Source organism: Eleutherodactylus coqui, chromosome 1 (assembly GCF_035609145.1).
Source record: "Eleutherodactylus coqui strain aEleCoq1 chromosome 1, aEleCoq1.hap1, whole genome shotgun sequence".
NCBI classification, from domain to species: Eukaryota; Metazoa; Chordata; class Amphibia; order Anura; family Eleutherodactylidae; genus Eleutherodactylus; species Eleutherodactylus coqui.
In genome coordinates, this window is record NC_089837.1 from 56,068,654 (window position 1) to 56,095,863 (window position 27,210).

The window sequence follows — 27,210 nt, forward strand, 5'->3', positions numbered from 1 at the left end:
AATATAACTACTATAATACTGCCTACTATGTACAAGAATATAACTACTATAATACTGCCCCCTATGTACAAAAATATAACTACTATAATACTGCTCCCTATGTACAAGAATATAACTACTATAATACTGCCTCGTATGTACAAAAATATAGCTACTATAATACTGCCTCGTATGTACAAGAATATAGCTACTATAATACTGCCTCGTATGTACAAGAATATAGCTACTATAATACTCCCCCCTATGTACAAGAATATAACTACTATAATACTGCTCCATATGTACAACAATATAACTACTATAATACTGCCCCTATGTACAAGAATATAACTACTATAATACTGCCTTCTATGTACAAGAATATAACTACTATAATACTGCCCACTATGTATAAGAATATAACTACTATAATACTCCCCCTATGTACCAGAGTATAACTACTATAATACTGCCCCCTATGTACAAGAATATAACTACTATAATACTGCCCCCTATGTACAAGAATATAACTACTATAATACTGCCCCCTATATACAAGAATATAACTACTATAATACTGCCCCTATGTACAAGAATATAACTACTATAATACTGCCCCTATGTACAAGAATATAACTACTATAATACTGCCTCCTATGTACAAGAATATAACTACTATAATACTGCCCACTATGTATAAGAATATAACTACTATAATACTCCCCCTATGTACCAGAATATAACTACTATAATACTGCCCCGTATGTACAAGAATATAACTACTATAATACTGCCCCCTATATACAAGAATATAACTACTATAATACTGCTCCTATGTACAAGAATATAACTGCTATAATACTGCCCCCTATGTACAAGAATATAACTACTATAATACTGCTCCCTATGTACAAGAATATAACTACTATAATACTGCTCCCTATGTACAAGAATATAACTACTATAATACTGCTCCCTATGTACAAGAATATAACTACTATAATACTGCCCCCTATGTACAATAATATAACTACTATAATACTGCCCCCTATATACAAGAATATAACTACTATAATACTGCTCCTATGTACAAGAATATAACTGCTGTAATACTGCCCCTATGTACAAGAATATAACTACTATAATACTGCTCCCTATGTACAAGAATATAACTACTATAATACTGCTCCCTATGTACAAGAATATAACTACTATAATACTGCCCCCTATGTACAAGAATATAACTACTATAATACTGCCCCCTATATACAAGAATATAACTACTATAATACTGCCCCTATGTACAAGAATATAACTACTATAATACTGCCCCTATGTACGAGAATATAACTACTATAATACTGCCTCCTATGTACAAGAATATAACTACTATAATACTGCCCACTATGTATAAGAATATAACTACTATAATACTCCCCCTATGTACCAGAATATAACTACTATAATACTGCCCCCTATGTACAAGAATATAACTACTATAATACTGCCCCCTGTATACAAGAATATAACTACTATAATACTGCTCCTATGTACAAGAATATAACTGCTATAATACTGCCCCCTATGTACAAGAATATAACTACTATAATACTGCTCCCTATGTACAAGAATATAACTACTATAATACTGCTCCCTATGTACAAGAATATAACTACTATAATACTGCCCCCTATGTACAAGAATATAACTACTATAATACTGCCCCGTGTACAAGAATATAACACTGTAATGCTGCTCCTATGTACAAGAATATAACCACTATAATACTGCCTCCTATGTACAAGAATATAACTACTATAATACTGCCCCGTGTACAAGAATATAACTACTATAATACTGCCCCGCGTACAAGAATATAACACTGTAATGCTGCTCCTATGTACAAGAATATAACCACTATAATACTGCCTCCTATGTACAAGAATATAACTACTATAATACTGCCCCCTATGAACAATACTGCCTCCCATGTACAAGGATATAACTACTATAATACTGCCCCCTATGTACAAGAATATAACTACTATAATACTGCCCCCTATGTACAAGAATATAACTACTATAATACTGCCCCCTATGAACAAGAATATAACTACTATAATACTGCCTCCCATGTACAAGGATATAACTACTATAATACTGCCTCCTATGTACAAGAATATAACTACTTTAATACTGCCCCCTATGTACAAGAATAATACTACTATAATACTGCCCCCTATGTACAAGAATAATACTACTATAATACGGCCCCCTATGTACAAGAATATAACTACTATAATACTGCCTCCTATGTACAAGAATATAACTACTATAATACTCCCCCCTATGTACAAGAATATAACACTGTAATACTGCCCCTATGTACAAGAATATAACTACTATAATACTGCCCCCTATGTACAAGAATATAACACTGTAATACTGCCCCTATGTACAAGAATATAGCTACTATAATACTGCCCCTATGTATAAGAATATAACTACTATAATACTGCCTACTATGTACAAGAATATAACTACTATAATACTGCCCCCTATGTACAAAAATATAACTACTATAATACTGCTCCCTATGTACAAGAATATAACTACTATAATACTGCCTCGTATGTACAAAAATATAGCTACTATAATACTGCCTCGTATGTACAAGAATATAGCTACTATAATACTGCCTCGTATGTACAAGAATATAGCTACTATAATACTCCCCCCTATGTACAAGAATATAACTACTATAATACTGCTCCATATGTACAACAATATAACTACTATAATACTGCCCCTATGTACAAGAATATAACTACTATAATACTGCCTTCTATGTACAAGAATATAACTACTATAATACTGCCCACTATGTATAAGAATATAACTACTATAATACTCCCCCTATGTACCAGAATATAACTACTATAATACTGCCCCCTATGTACAAGAATATAACTACTATAATACTGCCCCCTATGTACAAGAATATAACTACTATAATACTGCCCCCTATATACAAGAATATAACTACTATAATACTGCCCCTATGTACAAGAATATAACTACTATAATACTGCCCCTATGTACAAGAATATAACTACTATAATACTGCCTCCTATGTACAAGAATATAACTACTATAATACTGCCCACTATGTATAAGAATATAACTACTATAATACTCCCCCTATGTACCAGAATATAACTACTATAATACTGCCCCGTATGAACAAGAATATAACTACTATAATACTGCCCCCTATATACAAGAATATAACTACTATAATACTGCTCCTATGTACAAGAATATAACTGCTATAATACTGCCCCCTATGTACAAGAATATAACTACTATAATACTGCTCCCTATGTACAAGAATATAACTACTATAATACTGCTCCCTATGTACAAGAATATAACTACTATAATACTGCTCCCTATGTACAAGAATATAACTACTATAATACTGCCTCCTATGTACAAGAATATAACTACTATAATACTGCCCACTATGTATAAGAATATAACTACTATAATACTCCCCCTATGTACCAGAATATAACTACTATAATACTGCCCCGTATGTACAAGAATATAACTACTATAATACTGCCCCCTATATACAAGAATATAACTACTATAATACTGCTCCTATGTACAAGAATATAACTGCTATAATACTGCCCCCTATGTACAAGAATATAACTACTATAATACTGCTCCCTATGTACAAGAATATAACTACTATAATACTGCTCCCTATGTACAAGAATATAACTACTATAATACTGCTCCCTATGTACAAGAATATAACTACTATAATACTGCCCCCTATGTACAATAATATAACTACTATAATACTGCCCCCTATATACAAGAATATAACTACTATAATACTGCTCCTATGTACAAGAATATAACTGCTGTAATACTGCCCCTATGTACAAGAATATAACTACTATAATACTGCTCCCTATGTACAAGAATATAACTACTATAATACTGCCCCCTATGTACAAGAATATAACACTGTAATACTGCCTCCTATGTACAAGAATATAACTAATATAATACTGCCCCCTATGTACAAGAATATAACTACTATAATACTGCCCCCTATGTACAAGAATATAACTACTATAATACTGCCCCCTATGTACAAAAATATAACTGCGATAATACTGCCCCTATGTACAAGAATATAACTACTATAATACTGCCTCCTATATACAAGAATATAACTACTATAATACTGCTCCCTATGTACAAGAATATAACTACTATAATACTGCCTCCTATGTACAAGAATATAACTACTATAATACTGCCCCCTATGTACAAGGATACAAATTTTTTGTGTATGTTGAATTTACTTTTCAGTATTTCAGTTTCATTATGATGTAAATCTTCCTCATTGTTATACGGATTCTTACCTAAACCGTGAATCCCTTCCGAGAGCTTTGATTGCTGTCGCTGCACCAAATGAATGTCCTGCCACTGCCGCTTTTTGATCATCAATAGAATCCTTAAATTAAAATAAAAAATATACAATAGAAAATTGGTAGGAGACTATACTATAGTATATGACAACTTCAGAAGTGCTGTTGCCTGTAAAGCCACACATTAAATCGTGGTGCAAGAACCCAAAATATTTTCCTGCATAACAGAAATTGTCCCTTTATGACCGATAACGCCTTGGGGTGACCTCTTTAAATGCTGCGTTTTTCTCTCAGTCGTTCGTTTGTTAACTGATGAAAGGGGCTTCTATACTCTGAAATCTTGCAAATATTTTTTCTGGTTAGTCCATAACAATATCACCTCCACAATAGATTACATTTACATTAAAAAATTAATTAAAAAGCCAAAAAGGGAAGAGTATCACAAAGTAAACAGAAATTAAGCATCCTTCCACCGGCATAGAAGGGGTTGTCGAGCTCTAAAATATTGATGGCCTATCATAAGGATAGGCCCATCGTCTGGCATCCGCCAAGCAGGACCCCCACTGATTAGCTGAGGCTGTTGCACTACTGACTGCAGTAGATTTGTGCCAGAAGCAGGCAGCTATAATCCTAGTCTAGTGGTCTGACTTGGTATTACACACCAAGTTCCTATTCACTTTAATGGAGCTGAACTGTAATACTAGAATGCAACTGTTTTACAACTCTTGCACAGCCCCATAAACACTCAGATTATGAAATATTTAGTTACTTCCCCATCTCAGATACCATGAGCAGGAAATGTAATGTATACATGTGGGTAACATCCAAGTATTTAATTGATGTGAAGGCGCAGTGGCACAACCCAAAGACTCTTTATGCCGTCTGTCCTGTAGTGGCCCGATAGGGTATTTCTCCCTTCTCCTACTGAAGTGAATAGGAGCTGCACTATCATACCAGGCATCCGCAGAACAGACGTTTTGAGATCTGGCCGCAATCTACTTGACATCAGAAAATCCCTTTAAAGATTAAATTCACATATTGTATCACATCTGCATATTTTCTTTGCAAATATTTGCACCATGTAAGACTTTGGGGGAAAAAATATGCGATTCATGCACGGAGTAATACGCACGCGGCAGAAATACTTTACACATCCACAATTTCTTCATAGACTTCAATGCTACTTGAAACAGAATACAGATATCCACAATCCGCAGAGGTAAAGCTGCAGTAAATCGTGCCGCATAATAAGCATGTCTTTATACTGACAGTGTGGACTTTCTGGTGTTTGTGTATTAAGTCCACAAAATAAAAAATGGCTGCCACCCCCAAGAATTACACTGCGCTCTTTTCCTTTACAAACCTTTAATAACGACCAGTCAAAGTTGGATGACAATGCGTTCGTAACTGGTTTCCCAGCATTGATGTCCAGCATCAGGTCTAAGGCTTGTAAGCATTCATCAGCTCTCTTCTGGACCTACAGGTAGAAAAAGCAGCGTTAGTAATTCAAGTCTACACAGTGAAGTTAATGCAAAGGGACAGAAAATACAGAGGTTCCCACCCAAATATTTGTACACGTAAGAGAGGCCAGACCTCATGCTTTCCTCACCGTGGGTCTTACTATAGTATTTGCCACACAAACCATCATCAGTGGTAAAACATATTCAAGGTTGTGTAGAGAACAAGTCAACAGTATCTGTGTTTTGTTCTCTAATCATCTATATTCTGTAATCTGCTGCTTACTTTTTACTAGAGAGCAATGCATTGTGGGAATTCAACAGTGACAATTTTTTTTTTTACAGTTTTAATCATAATCAGAGCCAAATTTGATATACATTTTTGATAAACAGTTACCGTATATACTTGAGTATAAGCCAACTTTTTCAGCACATTTTTTATGCTGAAAAAGACCCTTGGCTTATACTCCAGTGAGGGACAAGGTAAAAAAAAAAAGCAATACTCTCAGCCGGCGTCTGTGTCCCCGGCGGTGCAGCAAGCTGCTCTGTAATTCTCCCCACTGTCATCTCTCTGCTTGGCTTTGAATTCCCCGCTGTCAGCTAGTAAGTGCTGTGATTGGATTGAGCACCAGCCAATGACAGCCAGCCTTCGACAATTTACAGACATTCAGTGAATGACATCGCTGAATGACTGTGATTGGCTGGCGCTCGATCCAATCACAGAGATGACAGCGGGGAGAATTACAGAGCAGCTTGACACACCGCCGGGGACACAAGACGCCGGCTAGGAGGTGAGTATTGCGGGTTTTTTTTATCTAGTCTAGCTAGGCCCTATACTTGAGGCACCTAATTTTCCAGTTTTTTGTGGTAAAATTAGGTGCTTCGGCTTATACCCGAGTATATACGATACAAAAAAAACTGCAAAAAAAAAAAAAAGAAGAAAACATTACATGTAATCATACAAGAGATAACTTGAGCGATGGTTATGCTTCAGTACCTGTTCAAATCGCAGAGGAAACTCATCTGCTCCTGGTTTCGGAGACTTGTTGTACAGCCAGACCTCCTCCAAAGCTTCACAGTCCACGTCATTCTCACAGCTGTCAGCGGAGGAGCGTTCCCGTAAGTAAAAGGTTGCCGATGCAGATTCATCCCTGCCCGACACAGAGGTAAAAGAGGTCTTATACAGAGCTTTAAGAAGATTCTTCACTAAGCAAGAAACATTTAGCAGGCTTTTCTAAATCTAACCATAGACATACTGTAATACAGTACATGTATAGTCACACCCGTGATATTTCTTCTTTTGGTTTTGGTAGGTATAAGTAGGTCCCGATCTAAGTGTTAAATCAGCTGATATATGAGGAAATATGACCAAAAGACTGCAGCTAAACAGAGGCCGCAGCAGTCAGGGGTTTTTCTAGTATCACGGCTCACAGCATCGTAGCGGTGATTCCGGGAAAATGGCACGTGAGCACTGCAGCCCTGATTGTTGCATCGGTTTCGTGGTAGCTGTTTCAAAACAAACACTGGGCACTGGGAGGTCTGCAGGGGTGGATCTCCAGGGGTAAGTACTGCTGACTTTGCCATTTTACCAGAATTGGATTTATTTTTTAAACATTGTATAACACCCGGACACCCTTTAACTATGTGTGAAAGTAGCCCAACTCTTTCCGCTGCTTATGCTTTTCCCAGATGTTTGCACCTGTGAGAGATAAACATGTCCGAAATAGTAGAAACCCACAAATCAAAGTACTTTTAGTCAGGATGAACTAGCATGCCAAGTAAAAATAATCTTTATTTGTATAGCGCCAACTTATTCCGCAGCGCTTTCAAGCATGACACAACACAGACAATACAATAATTACAGGTGGTATAGAATCAGTTTGAAAGAAAAAGGGTGGGGGTGATAGAGAAGGTACAAGAGGGGGGAGAGATAAGGCATTGGGGGATCACAGGCAGAACAGGAGTTACATGTGGAAATCAGTTATTAAAGGTAAGCAGGGAGGATGGTGTGGGGAGCCATAGGGAGGGGCGGGGGACTAGGTCAGGAGATTTGCTATGCCTCCCTGAAGAGGTGCGTTTTTAAGGTACGTTTGAACTTCGGTGCATGGGGAATTGTCCGGTTGCCTTGGGGTAGAGCGTTCCAGAGGATGGATGCTGCTCTGGTGAAGTCCTGTAGGCGAGCATGTGAGGTTTGTATGAGAGGGATGTTTAGTCTGAGTGTGGCAGCGGATCGGAGTGTGCTGGCTGGGTGATGTACGGACAGGAGGGAGGTGATGTATGGTGGCGCGGCGCCATGGAGAGCATTGTGGGTGAGGGTGATGAGTTTAAATTTAGTTCTGCAGTGGATGGGCAGCCAGTGCAGTAACTGGCATAGTGCAGAGGCATCTGAGTAACGGCTGGATAAAAAAACGAGCCTAGCTGCTGTATTTAGGATGGATTGGAGAGCGGAGAGCCTTGTGCAGGGAGGCCAACGAGTAACGAGTTGCAGTAGTCGAGTCAGGAATGGATGAGGACAACAACGAGTATCTTTAGGGTGTCCGTGGTGAGGAACGGACGGATTTAGCAATATTTCTGAGGTGCAGATGGCATGTTAGGGCCAGAGATTGGATGTGGGGGGGTAAAGTAGAGGTCAGAGTCCAGTGTGACCCCGAGGCAGCAGGTGTGCTGTCTGGGGGTTATGATGGTGCCAGACACTGAAATGGAGATGTTAAGGGGAGGTCAGTTGGAAGGCGGAAAGACGAGAAGGTCAGTTTCAGAGAGATTAAGTTTGAGAAAAAGGGAGGACCTAGTATTCGAGACAGCGGACAAACAGTCAGTGATATTTTGGAGGAATGGTTCAGAGATCTTACAAGAGGAGGTGTATAGTTTGGTGTCGTCAGCGTAGAGATGGTATTGGAGGCCGAATTTGTGGATGGTTTGTCCAATTGGGGCTGTGTAGACAGAGAAGAGAAGGGGACCAAGGACCGAGCCCTGGGAGTAACCCAACAGCGAGAAGAAGTGGAGAGGAGATAGAGCCAGCAAAGGAGATGCTGAAAGAATAGTCAGAGGTAGGAGGAGAACCAGGAGAGAGCAGTGTGCTTTAGGCTGATAGAGCAGAGCATAGCAAGTAGATGGTCATGGTCGACAGTGTAAAACGCAGCGGAGAGGTCAAGGAGGATTAGTAGGGAGTAGTCGCCTCTAGACTTTGCCATCATCAGGTCATTTGATACTCGGGTTCTGTCGAGTGTAGAGGGTGGACAACAGACTGGAGGGGGCAAGGAGAGAATTGTCAGAGAGAAAGCGTGTGAGGCGGAAGTAGACGAGGCGTTCTAGTAACTTGGAGATGAAGGGGAGGTTTGAGATGGGTCGAGGGTTGGGTTTTTTAGTAGCAGGGATATAATGGCGTGTTTAAATGAGAAGGGGAAGGTGCAAGAGGTTAGGGAGAGGTTGCAGATGGTGGTGATGTGATGATGACAGTCAGGGAGAGGGACCGGAGGAGGTGAGAGAGTCGCTAGCGCAGGTGGTGTGGCGTGCGGCGGAGAGCAGCCTGGAGACCTCTTACTCCGTCGTTGGTTCCAACATTGAAAGAGAACAAGTGAGGAGACTGGGATTGCGATATGAGTATAAGAGTATGTTCACATCGCGGATTCCACAGTGGAAGTTTCTGTACAGAATGCGCCTGTAAAACCACAGCAGCTCTTTTATCTGCAGCTCTTTTATTGTGGTTTTTGCTGCAGATCCGCATGCAGATTTAACCCTGTCAATAGGCAAAAGCCACGCGCAGTAGTGGGGGGCACTAGTGCATGCTGGTATTGTTATAAAGATACTGCAGCAAGTTGGATCTGTTATGGGGTGGTGGCTAAAGATTTATATTGGAAGAATGTTATGCACACTACTCAATTATACAGACATGATAGGGCAGTGCACATGGAGGCTAGGGGTTGCTGACGCCATGGAAAGATCTACCCGCCAATTGCCACCCTTGTATATGCAAAATATGACCATGAAAAATAGCAGCCTGCACACTGTACCATACTAGAATTACCTGTGTTCCACTGCAGCAACTACAATCCCCTGTGAGGCCAGCCCAATACAGATGGCAGAATACAAGGTCCTGCAGGGAGAAAGGCAACACAATAAAGCAGGTAACAGAGCAAAGCCCCTAGATAAAAGCTGATCATGATACAACTGATGTAAACTGATGCCCGCATGAAACAAAAAATTCATCGTGCCTTGCGTCAACTTTTCAGATGGCGGCGTAGTAGTGTGCAGAATGTGTTCTCGGCACCCGTTAGTCCCTTTAATATATACTATCATTATAAAGCCCAGAGTCTACCTCAGTATTGTTCCTGACCATATGTATCCCTTTAAAAGGGGATTATCATTCCACAGAATAAGGGTGTATTCATGTAGGCCAGTGAAAAACAGACAGTTTTACCTGCAAGGTCATGGCACTATCACAAAAACGTATTGTACGTGTATGGACAAAGACCGCACGATCCGCATCACATTTACATCCATTTTTCACAAGCGTGAAAAAAAACAAAACAAAAGCATGTGGTTCCCATAGTAATAATGCTTTAAAGATGGATCACACTCTAATGCAACTCGCATGGCATGGAAATGCAATTGGTTTTGGTTTTTTTTTTCATTTTAAGGCTCTCGTAGAAAATAGTGGGCAGTATGTGCCCCTTCCTTATACAAATGTGCAGGAAAGTAGGGCATACTACGCATTTGTTTGAGAAAACGAAGTGCACACACAAAATAAGTGCTTGAGAACGAACCCATTGAAATCAATGGGTTCTATTCACTGTGCATCATGCGTGGAAAATGCTGCGCAAAAGCATTAATGTGACACAGGTCCTAGACTTCAATGGGCAGGGAAGCACTCAGATATGGCCTTCTCTCTATGGAACGGTCTGGAAGATGTGGAGGGCAGGCTGCACCTATCAGACATCAATGCTTAAGATGGGAACACTCCTTTACTACCTTCTACCATATGTTACTATAACCTTAAAGAACTAGGTCACTTTGTTGTTGTTTTTTTTACTAATTAGAACTAAATAAAACATTCTATTTTCTAATCCCTGATAGATGGTAGCCATCTGGTCCCAGCTGCTACTCTGTTCTGTTCACTCGACTTCCATGGAAGTGTTGTGGGCATGCTCTGTGACCTGCGCAAAGAGGAGGAGGTTGGCTGTGACCCTTACCTATTATGAATGGTGAATCCTATATCATCTATATATAGGTGTTACCTTTCACTGTACTCCTGTCTATGATGGTAATGAGATGACCGTTGAGAAGTTTTCTCTACAGAACAGGAAGTTTTAGATTATTATTTGGCTTAGTGATCAGTGTGAAAACTGCAGGATATTACGATTTTTTAAGAAAATTAAAAACAATATCACAAATTCTTTAAAAATATTGTTTAAATGAAGTTTTTATGTTAAGCATAGGTAATTTTCTAATGCTACATCCCATTTAAAGTGCAACTATCTCTTCAGAATAAGTTGCCACATGTGAAGACGAGGAGTAACATTCTTCTAGCCATTATGACTTGTATCCTGAACTTCCCCCCTCCCTTTACAGGCTGCATATCTAGTTCTCAGTTCTTTCCAAAATGGAGAAAACTGACTGCTATGCTGTGTCCTATAGACCAGTGTTTCTCAACTCCAGTCTATAGCGCCTCCAACTGGTCATGTTTTCAGGATATCCTATAGTAAGAACACCTGTGGCAATGTCTGAGGCACCGACAATAATTACCTGTGCAATACTAAGGAAATACTTAATACATGACCTGTTGGGGGGGCGTGAGGACTGGAGTTGAGAAACACTACTATAGACTGTACAGAGAGAACTGGACATTCAGATCTCTGTCTTACACAAAATACATGGACATAGTATCATTACGTAAAAGTGTACGGCAGGACTGAGCAGTGGAGATGTGAATAGCTAGCAGTAAATTACTTACCATTAGCTCTAAGCACATCTATGAGTCTTTGATTCTGTCCTTCCTCTGCCCACCTCTATGCTTTCATAGACCTCCTCATCTCCCTACAACGCTTCCTGTTCTCTGTCCTGCCAACTCTAGTAATGGAGATAGGCTTACTTGACTGGAGGCAGTGAATAGCAAGTTAGGGTGCGTTTAGACGGAACGATTATTGTTCGAATGAGCGAAAGTTAACAAAATCGGCTTGTAGAAGGAAGACCCCTAGTGGTCAGCGCTATAGAGAAATTTTTCAGCACAGAAAATGTCTTTTTAAGTAAATAAATTGCATTTTGTTAGTTATCACATTGGTTATCATGTAAGTAAAAGTGGTTTGAAAGTTGGTGACTGTTTAACTCTAATCTTATCGGTAGCAAGATTATGAACCACGTCACTAAGCACGCGTCATTTAATAAGAGCGAGTTCAGCTTAGTGTGATGTGTCTGCAGAGTTATCAGATCTCACTGCAAATCCAGCAGCTTTGGGGTTTTGTACAATGACAGATTCACGCTGATGCACAATATAGTCATTACCTGAAAGCTCCAAGGCCGTGGGAGAATATAACCAAAGGATATTTATCTCCTGGCTTGAAAGGTGCGTTCATCTTCGCAGGACATTTAACGGAACCTACATAGAAGAGAGACGTCATCTGTCAGACTGTAGTGAGGTGAAGCAGGACATGTAAGGTCTTGTGCGTGCCCCTTTTATTTCCCTGAAATATTAGTCTTGGGGAATTGAGAGCAAACAAAAAGTGCCATATCTGCTCACAACCGCTAGACTCATTTTTCTATCCAGTCGTTATTCAGACGCCTCTGCATTATGCCAGTCGCTGCATTGGCTGCCCATCCACTGCAGAACTAAATTTAAACTCCTCTACCTCACTCACAAAGCTCTGCATGGCGCTGCGCCACCATACATCGCCTCCCTACTGTCAGTACACCACCCAGCCCGCTCACTCCGATCGGCTAACACACTGACTAAACACCCCTGTAATACGAACCTCACATGCTCGCATACAGGACTTCACCAGAGCAGCACCCATCCTATGGAACGCTCTACCCCAAGGCATCCGGACAATTCCCGCTGCACGAAATTTCAGACGTGCCTTAAAAACGCACCTCTTCAGGGAAGCATACCAACTCTCCTGACCTAGTCCCCTGCCCCTCCTTGTTTGCTTTCTAATAAATGATCTGTACAGGAAATTTCCTATTGCCTGTGTTCCCCACCTCCTGTACCACCCCCAACCCATTTGTGTTTAACCCAATGTACCTCATATTGTAATTGTTGTATTGTTTTGCATTTATCCATGCCTGAAAGCGCTGCGGAATAAGTTGGCGCTATACAAATAAAGATTATTATTATTTATTATTATTACAACCGCTGTAATGTCCTTGGGGATTACCAGGAATTCTGCATTGATTATGTAACAAATGTGGTCTGATTGTTATATTAGTCACAATATAGACAAACACAATCTAACGAGCGACATATAAAAAGTTATACCATTCATATCTTATTGAACAGACCGACTAATCATCCACAGTGCCGCGAAAAGCAAGTGAACTTCCATGTTAATGACTTCTCCAAGAGGTAATTGGCAATAGGTGTTTAAATCAGGAAGTATTCACACGGGCAAGTGCAGTTTTGATCAGTGAAACGCTGGCCGTTTTTGATGCGATTTTAATGCATTTAATGAGTTTTGAGATTTTTATGTGCAACTTGCAATGTTTTACATCCAATTTTCACTGCATTTCCTGGTTCTTTTTTTTCCCATGTGGTCCCTACGGTAAGGGCTTATTCAGACAGCCGTATATCGTCCACGTATTCACGCCGGCCGATATACGGCATCTCTCTCTGCAGGGGAAGGAGGCTGGAAGAGCCAGGAGCAGTGCTCTGAGCTCCAGCCCCCCTGCACTATTTGCAATGAGAGGTGGCAGGCGGGGCTAAATTCCAGAATTAGCCCCACCCCATCCCGCCTTCCCTCATTGCAAATAGTGCAGAGGGGCGGAGATGGGGCGCAGAGTTGGCGGAGAGGGGGCGGGAGCTCAGTGCACTGCTCCTGGCTCTTCCAGCCTCCTCCCCCTGCAGAGAGAGACATCGTATATCGGCCGGCGTGAATACGCGTCTGATATACGGTCGTCTGAATAAGCCCTAACATGCATTAAAATGGATCAATGTCACATGCTATATGCAATCCGTTTTTTTTTTATATTCACATAGAAAATAATGGGTGATTAAATAAAGGCCCATAGAGAATTGTTACTGACAAATCAGTTCTTCTCAAGAAAGAATGGTTAGTGGAAACCAATGCAAACAACTTTCAGAAGACATGTTATATACATACAAAGCTGGAAAACGCCAAAAAAGCTAAAAGACTCTTTGTGTACATCAATCCAATTATCTACAAATAGAGAAAATTCCGAGGTGTGTTGCTGCTCACACTAGGAAGTCGTCTTATTAAGTTCATTTTATGAGCCCAACCTTCAATCCTTAAAGAAAAAGCAGCTGAAGGGAAATGCAACATGCCTACAGAATACTCTGTAGACTCTCTGTTCATAGGTCACCCATTAGTAAAAAGCTGAACAAGAATAGTGTATATGGAAGGACACCATAAAGGAAGCCGCTGCTATGCAGAACAAGCACTGTCTGTCTCCAGTTTGATCGAGACAACCTGCATGTTACACAATGCTTCTGGGAAATGTTCTATGGACAGATGAGACAAAAGTGGAACTTTTTTAGTACAGATATACATCACTATGTTTGGAAAAACAGCTTGGCACACCAACACCAGAACCTCATGCCAACTGTGAAGCCTGGCGGAGAAGGCATCATGGTCTGTGGCCTCGGGACCTGGACATCTTGTGATCATTCATGCAGCAATGAATTCTAAGGTTGAGTAAAACATTTTAGAGGAGAATGTAAGGGCAGCGGCCCATGACCTCAAGCGGACGAGAAGTTGGGTCATGCATCAAAATACTGACTGGCAGAAGTAAATCAAGAAAAGAATGGTTGATAAAGAGGATTTCTGATTTGGAATGGTCAAGTCACAGTCCTGACCTTCACCCTATGGAGATGATGTGGCATGACCTGAAAGAGGGCTGTGCACACAAGGCATCCTAGAAATATTAATGAACTGAAACACATTTACAGAGAAGAATGGTCCAAAATGCCTCCTCAACGTGCAAATCTCATTTCCAGATTCAGGAAATGCTTGGTGGAAGTCACTGCTTCTAAATGGGATCTACAGATTATTACCTGCAAGGATTCACTTACTTTTTCTCCCTGCACTCTGGATGTTTACTCAATGTGTTCAATAAAACATGGACGGTATAATTGTGTGTGCTTGTCTGGAACTGTGACTTATATAACAAATCAGACCACATTTTACTAACGCTCAAATGCAGAAATCCAGGTTATTACAAAGGGTTAACTTACTTTTTCTTGCTACTGTATATCTGTATCTATGTTTTAATGCAATGAGGTGGAACTGGACTTTTACCTCTTCCCTCCTGACTGGTCCCTGTGCCAGAAACCTGTTAATTTACATGCTGTTGTTGATAGCACGGTGCACGCCTGCTACAAAGTACAGAAATAATCCATACCCTGCCACAAACAACCCCTGAACACTCCGGAGGGAACAAGTCCAGGAAATGGCAAAAATCTGTAGCTCACATCTACTACTGCTCATAGCACCATAGGATTTCATAGACCTATCTTCTGACGCAAAAGAAATTTCAGTGTCAAAATAATGCGCCCGTGTTCTATCTTTTGACACACAATTTTTTAAGCACGTCAAAAAATTGTTTGTCTGAAGGAATCCATTGGTTCCAATACATGCGATTTTTTTGATGCGCCTACTTTGTATCAACATGACGCCCGTGTGAACTAGCCGTTAGAGACCGCAATGTGCCTTTTTACTGACATCGCTAATGGGCTTTAAACCTGCACATATTTTTAAAGTGGTGGCTTGGTAACTACTGAGAGCCAGGCTCCTGCTCTAACTGTCAGGAGCGGAGAAACCTCAGATCCTGGCAGTTTAACACCTTACATAACAAACAATCAACAGCAACTGCAGCATGTAAGCAGAGGACACAGAAAGGGGGCTCCTCCTGTCACCCATCTACACCCCACAGTGTGATTGCAAGGTACCAATGGGTTTCCATGGCAGCTAGACGCCTGACAAAGTGTCCAGTGTCTATATAAGTAATGCAAGGTATTATCCTAGTGATTTGACAATTGCATCTTGAAGTCTTCTTTAGGGACAAAAAAAAATATCGCACTGAAAAAAGTTCAATAACGTTTATTTTAAAAGAAAAAAAATTCAGTTTAAAAAATATCCCCCCCCCAAAGACCCGTTTTAACCCCTTAGTGCCAAAGTTTTTTTTTTCCACCCAACCACCCCCCTCCCTCCTTTTAAAAAATCGTAACTCCTTTATTTATCCATCCATCGACATAGATTTCTGAGGGTTGTTTTTTGCGGAACGAGTTGTATTTTTTAATCGTATTATTTAGTGTGCCCTATAATATACTGAGAAACTTTGAAAAAATTCTAAATGGAGAGAAATGGGGGAAAAAAATGAAATTCTGCCATCTTTCGGTGCCTCTTGTTTCTACGGCGCACAAATGACCTGCTAACCTTATTCTATGGGTCAGTACGATAACTACAGTTTTCTTTTGCTGTACTACTTTTATTTTTTTTTTCAATGACAGTTAATTTTTTTAAATTATTTTCTGCTGCCATTTTCTGTGCGCAATAACTTTTTTTATTATTTCGTTGACATAGTTGTGTAAGGGATCATTTTTTGCTGGATGTCCTGTAGTTTGTGTTGGTACCATTTTGGAATACATACAACTCTTTGATCGCTTTTCATTGCATTTTTTCTTGGAGACAGGGTGACCAAAAAAGCACATTTCTGGCTTTTTTTTTTCTGACGACGTGATGCATTACATCATACTGCAATCAGGCAGGCATTCTATCAAGCCATTCTACAGGCATGACACCTTTCAGAAGGCCCCGGCTGTCATGACACCTGTATTGCTCCATGCAATCTCATCGTGGGAGGCCGTATGGGACGTTCGGGGGATTCAAATGCCGCTGTCAGAACTGACAGTGGCATTTAAAAGGTTAACAGCTCCGATGAGCTGTACGGCTTACCAGAGCTGTTGCTGCCGGGTGTCGGCTGTAAGAAACAGTCAGCAGCCACAATGTATGGAGGGAGATCACCTCACAATCTCCCTTCATACATGCAGCTGCAGGATGTAAAAACACCATATGCCGTTCACTAAGGGGTTAAATTGATAAAATACACAACAAATATTTAACAAAAACAAAACATAGTAGGTATGACCATGTCTGTAACGACCCAGACAATGCTTGGTGAGCGTTGCAAAAATAATTTAAAAAAGTAATGCTGAAATTGCCATTTCTCTTTCATTTGTAAACTTTAAAAAAGCGCTAAAAAGCAATCCAAAATGTGCCTCAAAATGGTACCAATTAAAACTACAGCTCTTCCCACAAAAAAAAACCAACAACAATCCCTCACAGAGCTCCGCTGCCAGAAAAATATTTATTTTTAGAAAGAGACAATGCAGTCAATTGTTTTTATTAAGCAAGAGTAATCTAATTAAATCTATAGAAAACTTAGTGCTGCAGAAATCCCCAAAAATGGCGGAACTCTGAATATTTTTTCCATCTCCCGCCAAAAACTTTTTTAGTTCTACAACACATTATCTGTACGGCCGCCTGCAGACGGGCGGGATCTCCCGCGGAATTTCCGCCCATGGAAGCTGCCATAAGATTGAGTTAGCAAACGCAATCCTAGGCAGACTGGCACGATTTGGCCGCGCGAAATCTCGCGCAGCAAGCAAATCGCGGCACGCTCACTCCCCGGCCGCCGGCTCCAGTCTGCTTATGTTCAGGGCTGCCCAGTAGCCAGCACATGAAAGAGCCAGAGCTGCGGGAGCGGGTGAGTGACATGCTGCTCTCTGCAGACGCTCGGGTCGGGTCCCGCTGCGAGAATTCTCGCAGCCGGATCCGACCCGGCCGTCTGCAGGCAGCCTTCTTCAGAGTGGGATCATTAACATGTACAACTCAACCAAACCCCCCCCCCCCCCCAAAAAAACCCCAAAACAAAAGAATAGAAACAGCCTTCATACATGGCTCTTGCAATGTGACAGTAAGGATCACTTGGTCCTAATAGGCCGGTCACTAAGTGGGTAAAGTGTGTCCTCAGTTTACAAAATACTCTTAATGAAATATTATGAAACAAGTTTCATCAAAACTTCCTCTTATGTTTGTATTGGCAAATACGCTCTGCACTAATCAAGCAGCTTAGAGCAGACGGTCACTGAATAGAGTGATGCCTGCTCAAAGCTCCTGTGTTATAAGTGGGATCCATGTAAGAACACTTCTAAATGTGTGTGCCCGCAGCTTTCCTGTGTGGGCACAGATGCCTGCCAGGACAGACCGTGTGGCACAAGGGGTTGTACATTTGGGTCAACTATTTAAGAGGGCATATGAAACTCATAGAGGTGGGTCCTCTGCCTGGGACCCTCTTTACAAGCCACGGCTAGCCACTAGCAAGTACTGGCAGACACGACTAGTCAATGCATTACATGACCTGTCATTTATCCGAATAGCCGCTGGGAAATACTACGCCAGCCGGCTGCTTCTTTCCATTTTGCAATGTGTTCCCGATTAGGCAGGCGATGAAACTTTTCACTGAACCCACCGACCGCCTTCTGCCTGGAAGAGTTAAAGAATTGATAAACTGTATTACCACTTACCAAAGTAATAGCTGAAGATAAAATCCACAATGGTACGGTTGAGCTTTAATGTGTCGGCGAGTCCCAGGTAGTACTCTCTCTTCGGGATCCACACGGCCTCTTCATATTCCTCACCGTCCACACACGGATAGAATAACCGAAGAAAGCTTCCCTGTAGAGGACGACACCCAGAATTAGAGCCACAATCAAAGCCGCAGTTTATTCAGCGTTCGTCATGCAATCCCGATATATTTTATTCCCCACAGACCATAATGGAGTTGTGGATGTTTGTAAGTAAGGTGAAATTTGTTACAATGCCATTTTCTTCCTACATAGCTGGACAATAGACAACACTCCAGTGATGCAGAAAGTGGCCACTACTGGCGACAGTCACATCACATTGCGCTGCAATCATCAGTATGTGGCTACAGACAGATACATGCAGAACGGTGATGATTTAGTGAGGTCAAAACATTTTACAATGGTATACAAGAAGTAGTCCTGCAACAGTCCAAAGTACATGAAACTCCTCATGGGGGCGGTGGATAGTCTGAGTGAAGACCTCCAAGGATCATTTGAATAGAAGAGACATGAAGGGTATCGGTTCTGCTTAGGGAGAGCACCTAGAAGGTATGAGGAGACTTACCATACCAAAAAATAAATCTCCCAGCCCCAAGGGCTTCCTAATAGAAATTTTTGCGAAGGGCAGTGATTAGTTGTTAACCAAATTATGGAAGGTATATAATTGTTCCTCCTGTCGGGCGAAAGGGCTATACGATATTAGCAGGAGGTCCATCCACATCAAACTGGCTTCATAGCTAGAAGAATTCTGCAGTCTTCAGTGCCCAACGAGTTGGCTGTGGTCTTAGTTGATGCGGTCAGACCACTTGACTATATCAAGTGGAGCTACGTCCCTCCTGACTAAAAGAAGAATTGGATTTGGTCTTAAGTTTCTGGGCATTTTGCAATGTTACTGTAGAGCGAGTCGACACCCAGGAATAAGGTTGGCATTTGTAAACTTGAAATGGCAGGGGTATCATCTCTCCTTAGGCCGCCTGCAGACGAGCGGGTCGGATCCGGCAGCGAGAATTCTCGCCGCGGGACCCGACCCGAGAGCCTGCAGGGACGAGCGCGTACTCACCCGCGCCTGGCGGCCCCAGCTCTTTCATGTGCATGCGCAGACCGGAGCCGGCGGCCGGGTGAGTGCGTGCCCCGCACAAAAATAGGACATGTCGCGGTTTGTTTGTTTGTATTGTAATGCACTCCTATGCAAACTTTCAGTGGCGGAAATCCCGCCGCGGGATTTCCGCCCGTGTGCAGGCGGCCTTAAGGAGAGCACCTAAAAGGTGAGTGAGGAGACTTATAAGACCATGCATGCTCCTCTGGGAAATATATGCAAATGAAAGATGGAACAATACCTCTACAGCGCCACCTACTGCAAGGCAACATTCCTCCAAGTCAATGTCAAGACTTTTTAACCCATTAAGGAAATGGCCTATTTTGGGTATAAGGACAATGATTTTTTTAAAATCTTCATCTCCCCTTTTCAAAAGCCGTAACTTTTTCCATCAACATGGCCGTATGAGGGCTTGTTATTTGTGTGGCAAACTGTAGTTTTTATTGGTACATATACTATATTGTAAAACTTTTATTCATTCTTTTTTTCTGTCTTTTTTTTTCTTTACACTGTTACTCATGCAGCATAAATGACACCATACATGTTCTCTGTGGGTTGGTTCAATTAGAATAATACCAAAATTATTTTTATTTTTTAAGGTTTTCCTCACTTTTCCAGAATAAAAACCCTATGTTTTTCTATATCGCTGCATTCAAAGTCCTATAATTTTATTGTTTCATGGACTGAGCTCTGTACAGGCTTGCTTTTTGAGTGACGAGCTGCAGTTTTCATTGGTACCATTTTGGGGTACATACAGCTTTTTTGATCACTTTTATTACGTTTTTTGGGAGGCAAAATGAAGAAAATAATCTTTTTGCTTCAGTGTTTTATGGGGGTTTCTTACGATTTTTGCCATGCAGGATAAATTGTATGGATCGTTACAGATACGATTATACCAAATATGTAACAGACTGTAAGTGAAGGAGAAAAAAGCCTGCGCTCTTTGCATTGTAGGGCATGAACCCAAAACGTCATAAGATTCTGGAGTAAAGGAACGGCACTTACTCAAGAGAAGGGGGGTATGGCAAGCAGAAAGCCCCCTCCTTGAAGTGTCCACTCCTTGTATCAGTTAAGTGGCACTCACGTTCCAGTCTTCTTAGTATACACTAATGTAATCTTTATTCCAGATTGTAGCAAACAATGTGGTTGGCACATGTTTCCATGCTCAAAGGCACCTTCTTCAAGCCAGTATAAAAAAAACATATCTTACATTCCATCCGTTTGGGCCAGCGTCCTCCGATGCAGATAATGTGGGTGGGACTAAGAGCGGATCAGTAAGATATGTTTTTTTACTTCTATGTGTTTGTCTGTATTGTTTTTTATACTGGCTTGAAGAAGGTGCCTTTGAGCACGGAAAAGCGTGCCAACCACATTATTTGCTATAATTTGGAATAAAGTTTACATTGGTGTATACTAAGAAGACTCATTTTTGAAATATTTCTCTATGTGTAGATGCAGCCAATTTCTTTAAATCCTCTAGATGAGGGCAATTTCCTTCTCATAGGGGTGGAGAAAATCCTGGATACACTACAATTATAAGGCAATTTCTAAGGAAGAAACTATGACATCAGTCATTGCTATGTAAAGATGTGCAAAGTCCCTCCTAATTGTATATAACACCCCTCATTAACATGCTCCATCATTCTCTTCCTCATTCCTTCACCATCAGTAGTAAGCGGTGTTACATAATTCACCGTAATAGATTGTGTAAATGAAACTCTTTTAACAACACACAGCGGTTAAGAAAGGAGGACTGAAATGTGAAAGTGCACCGATGTGCAGGGATGTACATAACGGAGTGGGGGGGCCTATAGTAACAGAAGCCCGTCAGGCAGTGGATCACACCATTAGGCTGGGTTCACACAGGGTGGAATTGCCACAGAATTTCCGTTCAGACATTCTACATGGAAATTCCGCTTGCAATTTTTATCCCGGGATAAAGAAGCAAAGTGGACCAGATTTGCAAAAATCTCATCCATACACTGGGGACAGGCTGCGCTGAAATTGACATGCCACGTGGAATTCAAAGCCGCGGCAGGTCAATTGTATCGCTGTTTCCGCTGCGGCCATCTCTCTTATCTATGGGTAAGATCTGGCCGCAGCAGAATAAGCCACATGAAAACCCACAGGACTTCAAGCTGCAGAAATTTTGCAGAAGTTCCATGTAGCCCGGCTGTGGACATTCAGCAAGATTTCCGTCCCGTGTGACCTCAGACTTACACATCTAAGCAACCACCTGCGCAGGAGGATTTGCTGTGTGTTAAGCCCCATCTCCTTTCCACAGTCCTTGTGTTAATGTTAGTGTGAAATAATGCTGTACATTTACAGCAAATAGATGGCGTGCGCTCAGGAGCGGACCCTGACCATCTGCTGCGGCGGTGCTGGATGTGAAGGTGCTTCTACAGGGGCCAACAATAGTTCAGATTCCCATGATCCAGCGAGAATCTGAAGATTATCATTCAGTGTAAATACATGCCCCGACTAAACGACGAATGTGAATTTGTTCGCTTCTCGTTCGTTATTCAGTTTCTGCATGCAGAAAACTGAACAATGAATCGGCCCGTGTGAACAGGCAGTCGTTCACTTATGAAGGACTGCCTGCTTACTGTGAATGGAGGCGGAGCAGACATGAATCCCGTCCCACTCTACCTCCACTAGCGATAATGTTTCCTATGTAAAAGCATAGGAACGATTATTGCTGGGACGACCTATTGGGTATCTTGCACCCGGCAGGTTGTCCCGTGTAAAAACACCTTTACTGACAGCCAAGGTGCCACTGCAACGGCCAGGACTGGATATAACTTTGATTTCAGCCAATAACCCATTATAAGCCGCGATCAAGGTTAATGGTGGCATGTAAGCGATTAACAGATGGTGGGAGCTACCCCTGTGACATCATCGGCTTGCCACCATCAACTTGCGGAGGACCAATGGGTAGCCATGGAAATTGGAGGCATGATGATGGCCTCTGTGCCTACTAGAAAAATACACTGCAGTATAGAATCACTGCAGCATATGATTTGAGCCATCATATGGACAGGTAAGTCCCTTTAGAGGGACATAAAAAAGGGTAAAAAAAATAATTCTGTTAAAAAACCCTTTTTGCACACTTTTATTATTTGCAATCAGCAAGCCCTCATATGGCTATGTCAACGGAAAACTAAAGTTATGGTTTTTAAAAAAGTAAATCTACAAAAATCGTTGTCGTTAAATACCAAAATAAACCACATCAGAACCCTTAAGATTAGTTTTCAACTTTTGGCTTTGACCACTCACTGATTGAACCAATAACAGCCACTCATCGAGTGCTGGCTGTGATTGGCTACGCGTCAGTCAATCATAGCCAGCTCTTCCGGGAGGCGGGGATTTTTGAATCCCCGACCAGAAGAGAATAAGAAGAAGATCAGGGCCGGGACCCGGGGAGAAGCTGCGGCCGGGCTGACAGTGCGGCAGAGGTGATGTATGTGTTTTGTTTTTTTTTTCTTCTTTAGCTATGGCTTATTTTCGGGGAAGGGCTTATATTTCAAGCCTCCCCCGAAAATCCTCGCATGTGGTGCTACAAAGTCGCGGTATTGCCGCGAGAAGACGCAGCGATATCGTACGGACCAGTGATGCGATATTGCTGCGACTTTCTTGTGGCGATGCCGTGTTGCCCGTGTGAAGGAGGCCTAAGGATAAGCACACTTGTTGCAAACCAAGAGCGGGACAATAGCTGGGATACACAGCCGCAGCCCACTTGAAATTAAAGATCAGAAAAACCTACATGAAATTGCTTAAAGGGGTTGTCCCGCGGCAGCAAGTGGGTCTATACACTTCTGTATGGCCATATTAATGCACTTTGTAATGTACATTGTGCATTAATTATGAGCCATACAGAAGTTATAAGAAGTTTTTCACTTACCTGCTCCGTTGCTGGCGTCCTCGTCTCCATGGTTGCCGTCTAATTTTCGCCGTCTAATGGCCAAATTAGACGCGCTTGCGCAGTCCGGGTCTTCTGCTTTTCTGAATGGGGTTCTGTGTAGCTCCGCCCCGTCACGTGCCGATTCCAGCCAATCAGGAGGCTGGAATCGGCAATGGACCGCACAGAAGCCCTGCGGTCCACCGAGGGAGAAGATGCCGGCGGCCATCTTCACCGGGTAAGTAAGAAGTCACCGGAGCGTGGGGATTCAGGTAAGCGCTGTCCGGTGTTCTTTTTTAACCCCTGCATCGGGGTTGTCTCGCGCCGAACGGGGGGGGGGGGGGGGGGGTTGAAAAAAAAAAAAAAGCCGTTTCGGCGCGGGACAACCCCTTTAATTTCTGCTTTTTTTCCAAAGTAAAAATGAAGATGGAGAAGTGGAAAACATTACCACCTCAGAAGCAGCGCCTGTCTAGCCGAGCTTCTTCTTTAGTGTACTTCCAGTCAGTACATATAGTGAGGCAATAAGGCTTTATAAAGCCTTGTGAGGATGTTTAGCTACACAGGATGGTCTTCTTGATGGGTCTCTTGAATCTAAGACAACTATCCTTCAAAGTGAAGGCACAGAGGCGCTATTTAAAGGAGTATTCCCATTTCACATTTTTATGGCATATCCACAGTATATGCTATAAAAACCTGATAGATATGGGACCCGCAGCCATCTCTAGATCTGACCTCCCCGGCTATGGAACAAAGACAGCCAAACAGGCTATGCTATGCCGTTTCCGTAACTTCCATGGGAATAATGGAAATAGCGTAACACAGCCCGCTTGGCTGTTTCTGCACGCCCAGCCACTGTGCACAGAGAGGCGTTGCCATTTGGCCAGGATTGACAGAGATGGGAATAATCCTTTAAGACAGCTGTTCTTTTTAATTTACCTTTATAGCAATTTCCTGATATACAACTTTATTCCTGGACCTCACAAAAAAAAAAAATATATATATATTTCTTTTCCAAATTGAGTCTCCTTTGTGTGCAAGTTGTAATAATTCATCCTATGAAGCAAACAGGATGTATCCACATTAATAGCAATGAAAGCAGTTATAATGTACACCGTACCTGAATTGTGTGGTCGCTCATCAGGTCAGTACAGCCCACAGTATGGGGTCCTTTCCCTTGGGGGATCCCACAGAACTGGACGCTGCTGTAACTGCCCATGGCTACCTTATACGTCACAAGGGGGGGTTTTGGAGACGACTTCTGAGCCTGGAAGACATATAATGTGACAATGTTACCTAAACTGTAAAATCCTTCACATATTGGTTATAGGACTTTTAGTAAATGAGTATTTTCTCATATACAGATTTCCTTGCTCACCGATTACACATTTATGGCATATGCAAAATGTCATGTGATGCCAATCCTGGGCACTGTAGCAGGGTATCACTTATAAGTTGTGTGGATGGTGTGGGCACAGCTCCCGAGTCCACGCCATCACAATAATATACTGCAGTGTGAGGACCTCCTGGCTGCCTGCTACTTAACGCAACAGGATGTACACTTACACCCTGTGGGTAGCGGGAGTCGGCTGTCACCGATAGCCAGCCTACTCCTTCAACAGCAGGGGTGCATCGGGACAGTGACTCCGCTGTTAACCCCTTCCCTGCCGCGATCTATGTAAATTTCAGCATGTAAAGGGTTCACAGAGCCTCTGTGACGTCTTCGGACCCCCGCGTTGTAACTGAATGGATGTGATTGGCTCATCAAGCGCCAGCTGTGATTGGCTCAGGCAGTGGTTCTGAGCCAATCACAGCATTCTCTTACTGGAGGCGGGTATTCAACCCACGTTACCAGGAAGAGAATGCTCTGTCACAACCAAGGATAGACAGGGAAGAATGCAGGCGCATGTGGAGAGCAGAGAGAAAGATGGGGATGGCACCTGCGAGGGGAGTATTTTTTTTTCTTCTTCATGTAGTGTAGCTAGGGCTTATTTTCAGGGGAGGTCTTATATTTCAATCAGGGTATGGCTTATTATTGGGGTAGGTCTAATTTTCAGGGGAAATCGGTAGCAGACGGTAAAAGTTCCTTCTACAACCTGTCTTGCACCCCCCTCCCCACACTCAACCCCAGCAGTCACATCAAATTTAAAAAAACCTCCTAAAAATGTCACTTTTTTTTTATTGTGGATTTTGAATGTAAATATATTTGGTATAGAACTCGGTCGCCTTAAGTGCATTTTTAATCCCCCGCAGTCACATAGCTAATTTAGATTTAAAAACCAGTAAATCTGATATCTTTTTGTGTTTCAGCAGTCATAACTTTACCCACTACAGTTTTTTTTTCTGCAGGGGTCTATGGGACTTGTAATGTTAAAATCGCAATCGTGCAAAATCACGATTTCACGGTAAATTGCGATTTTGCGCGATCGCGATTTTACCATTACAAGTCCCATAGACCCCTGAAGAAAAATGAAAGCTGCGAATTTCACAATAACAAAAAACTGCAGTGGGTAGTCACCCTTATGCAGCAAAAAAATTAGCAAGTTTTCACTTTAGCTGCATAGGGTGACTATCACACTGGACAAAAAGAACAACCACAACATTTTGACGCACCATGTAATACCCTCTGGTGTACTACTACTTGGTCAGGGGTTCATATTACAGAAAGACAATGCTCCAAAATATACTTCTAGGTTATGTCAGAACTATTTAAGAAGACAAGAAGAAGCTGCTAGACTTCAAGGAATGGAATTGCCTGCACAGTCTCCAGACTTAAAGCCCATTGAGCTTGCTTGGGATGAGCTGGACAGAAGGGTGAAAGCAAAGCAACCTACAAGTGCAGCATATCTGTGGGAACTTCTGCAACAATGGTGGGAAGACATTTCTGAACAATATCTGAATGCAGTTGTGGAAAGAATGCCTCTATTGTGTAGTTCTGTTATATCAGATAGAGGGGACAACTGTGAATAGCCAAAAATCTAGGTTTAATTTAGTGAAACAAAGTTAATAAATTATTTTCATTCATCCTATTTGTTCTACGCTTTCGTTTCAAAGTACATTTGAGGCATTAAATTTTGTAAGTAAAATCGCAAAAATTGAGCTGTTCTAAAACTTTTGACCAAAGCATTATTTTTCTGGCAACATAGCTGTATGAGGGCTTATTTTTGTGGGATGATTTGTAGTTTTCACTGGTACCATTTTCAGGAATATACACAACATCTTGATTTTTCTTTTATTCCAGTTGTAGGAAGGAAGATTAACAGAAAACGCCAAAATTACATTGATTTTAAAATGGAACATACTGTGCTGGATAATTTAATTTTATACTATGGGTTATAATAAAGGTGGCGATCACATAAAAAAGTGCATAATTGGTCTTTTTAAAAAATATTTAAGCCTTATGTAAGTAACACAGTATATAAGGCTGAAAAAAAGACATATGTCCATCCAGTTCAGCCTATTATCGCCAAATGTTCATCCAGCGGAGGGGGGAAAAAAAACTTCATGAAGTAGAAGCC

The 27,210-nt window shown here is 41.6% G+C and overlaps 1 protein-coding gene across 3 annotated transcripts in view; it reads right to left on the reverse strand.

Annotated features, from left to right (window-relative positions):
* Positions 1-27,210, reverse strand: part of PLA2G7 (phospholipase A2 group VII) — a 77,938-nt gene that overhangs the window by 22,232 nt on the left and 28,496 nt on the right. For all 3 annotated transcript variants that reach the window (XM_066596374.1, XM_066596383.1, XM_066596366.1), the window contains exons 2-8: positions 24,813-24,959; positions 18,642-18,792; positions 12,389-12,482; positions 9,915-9,983; positions 6,888-7,041; positions 5,797-5,910; positions 4,428-4,519 (exon numbers count right to left, since the gene is read on the reverse strand). In XM_066596374.1, coding sequence (XP_066452471.1) covers positions 4,428-4,519; positions 5,797-5,910; positions 6,888-7,041; positions 9,915-9,983; positions 12,389-12,482; positions 18,642-18,792; positions 24,813-24,911 — 773 coding nt within the window. In that variant the 5' untranslated portion in view covers positions 24,912-24,959. The remainder of the gene's footprint in view (positions 1-4,427; positions 4,520-5,796; positions 5,911-6,887; positions 7,042-9,914; positions 9,984-12,388; positions 12,483-18,641; positions 18,793-24,812; positions 24,960-27,210) is intronic.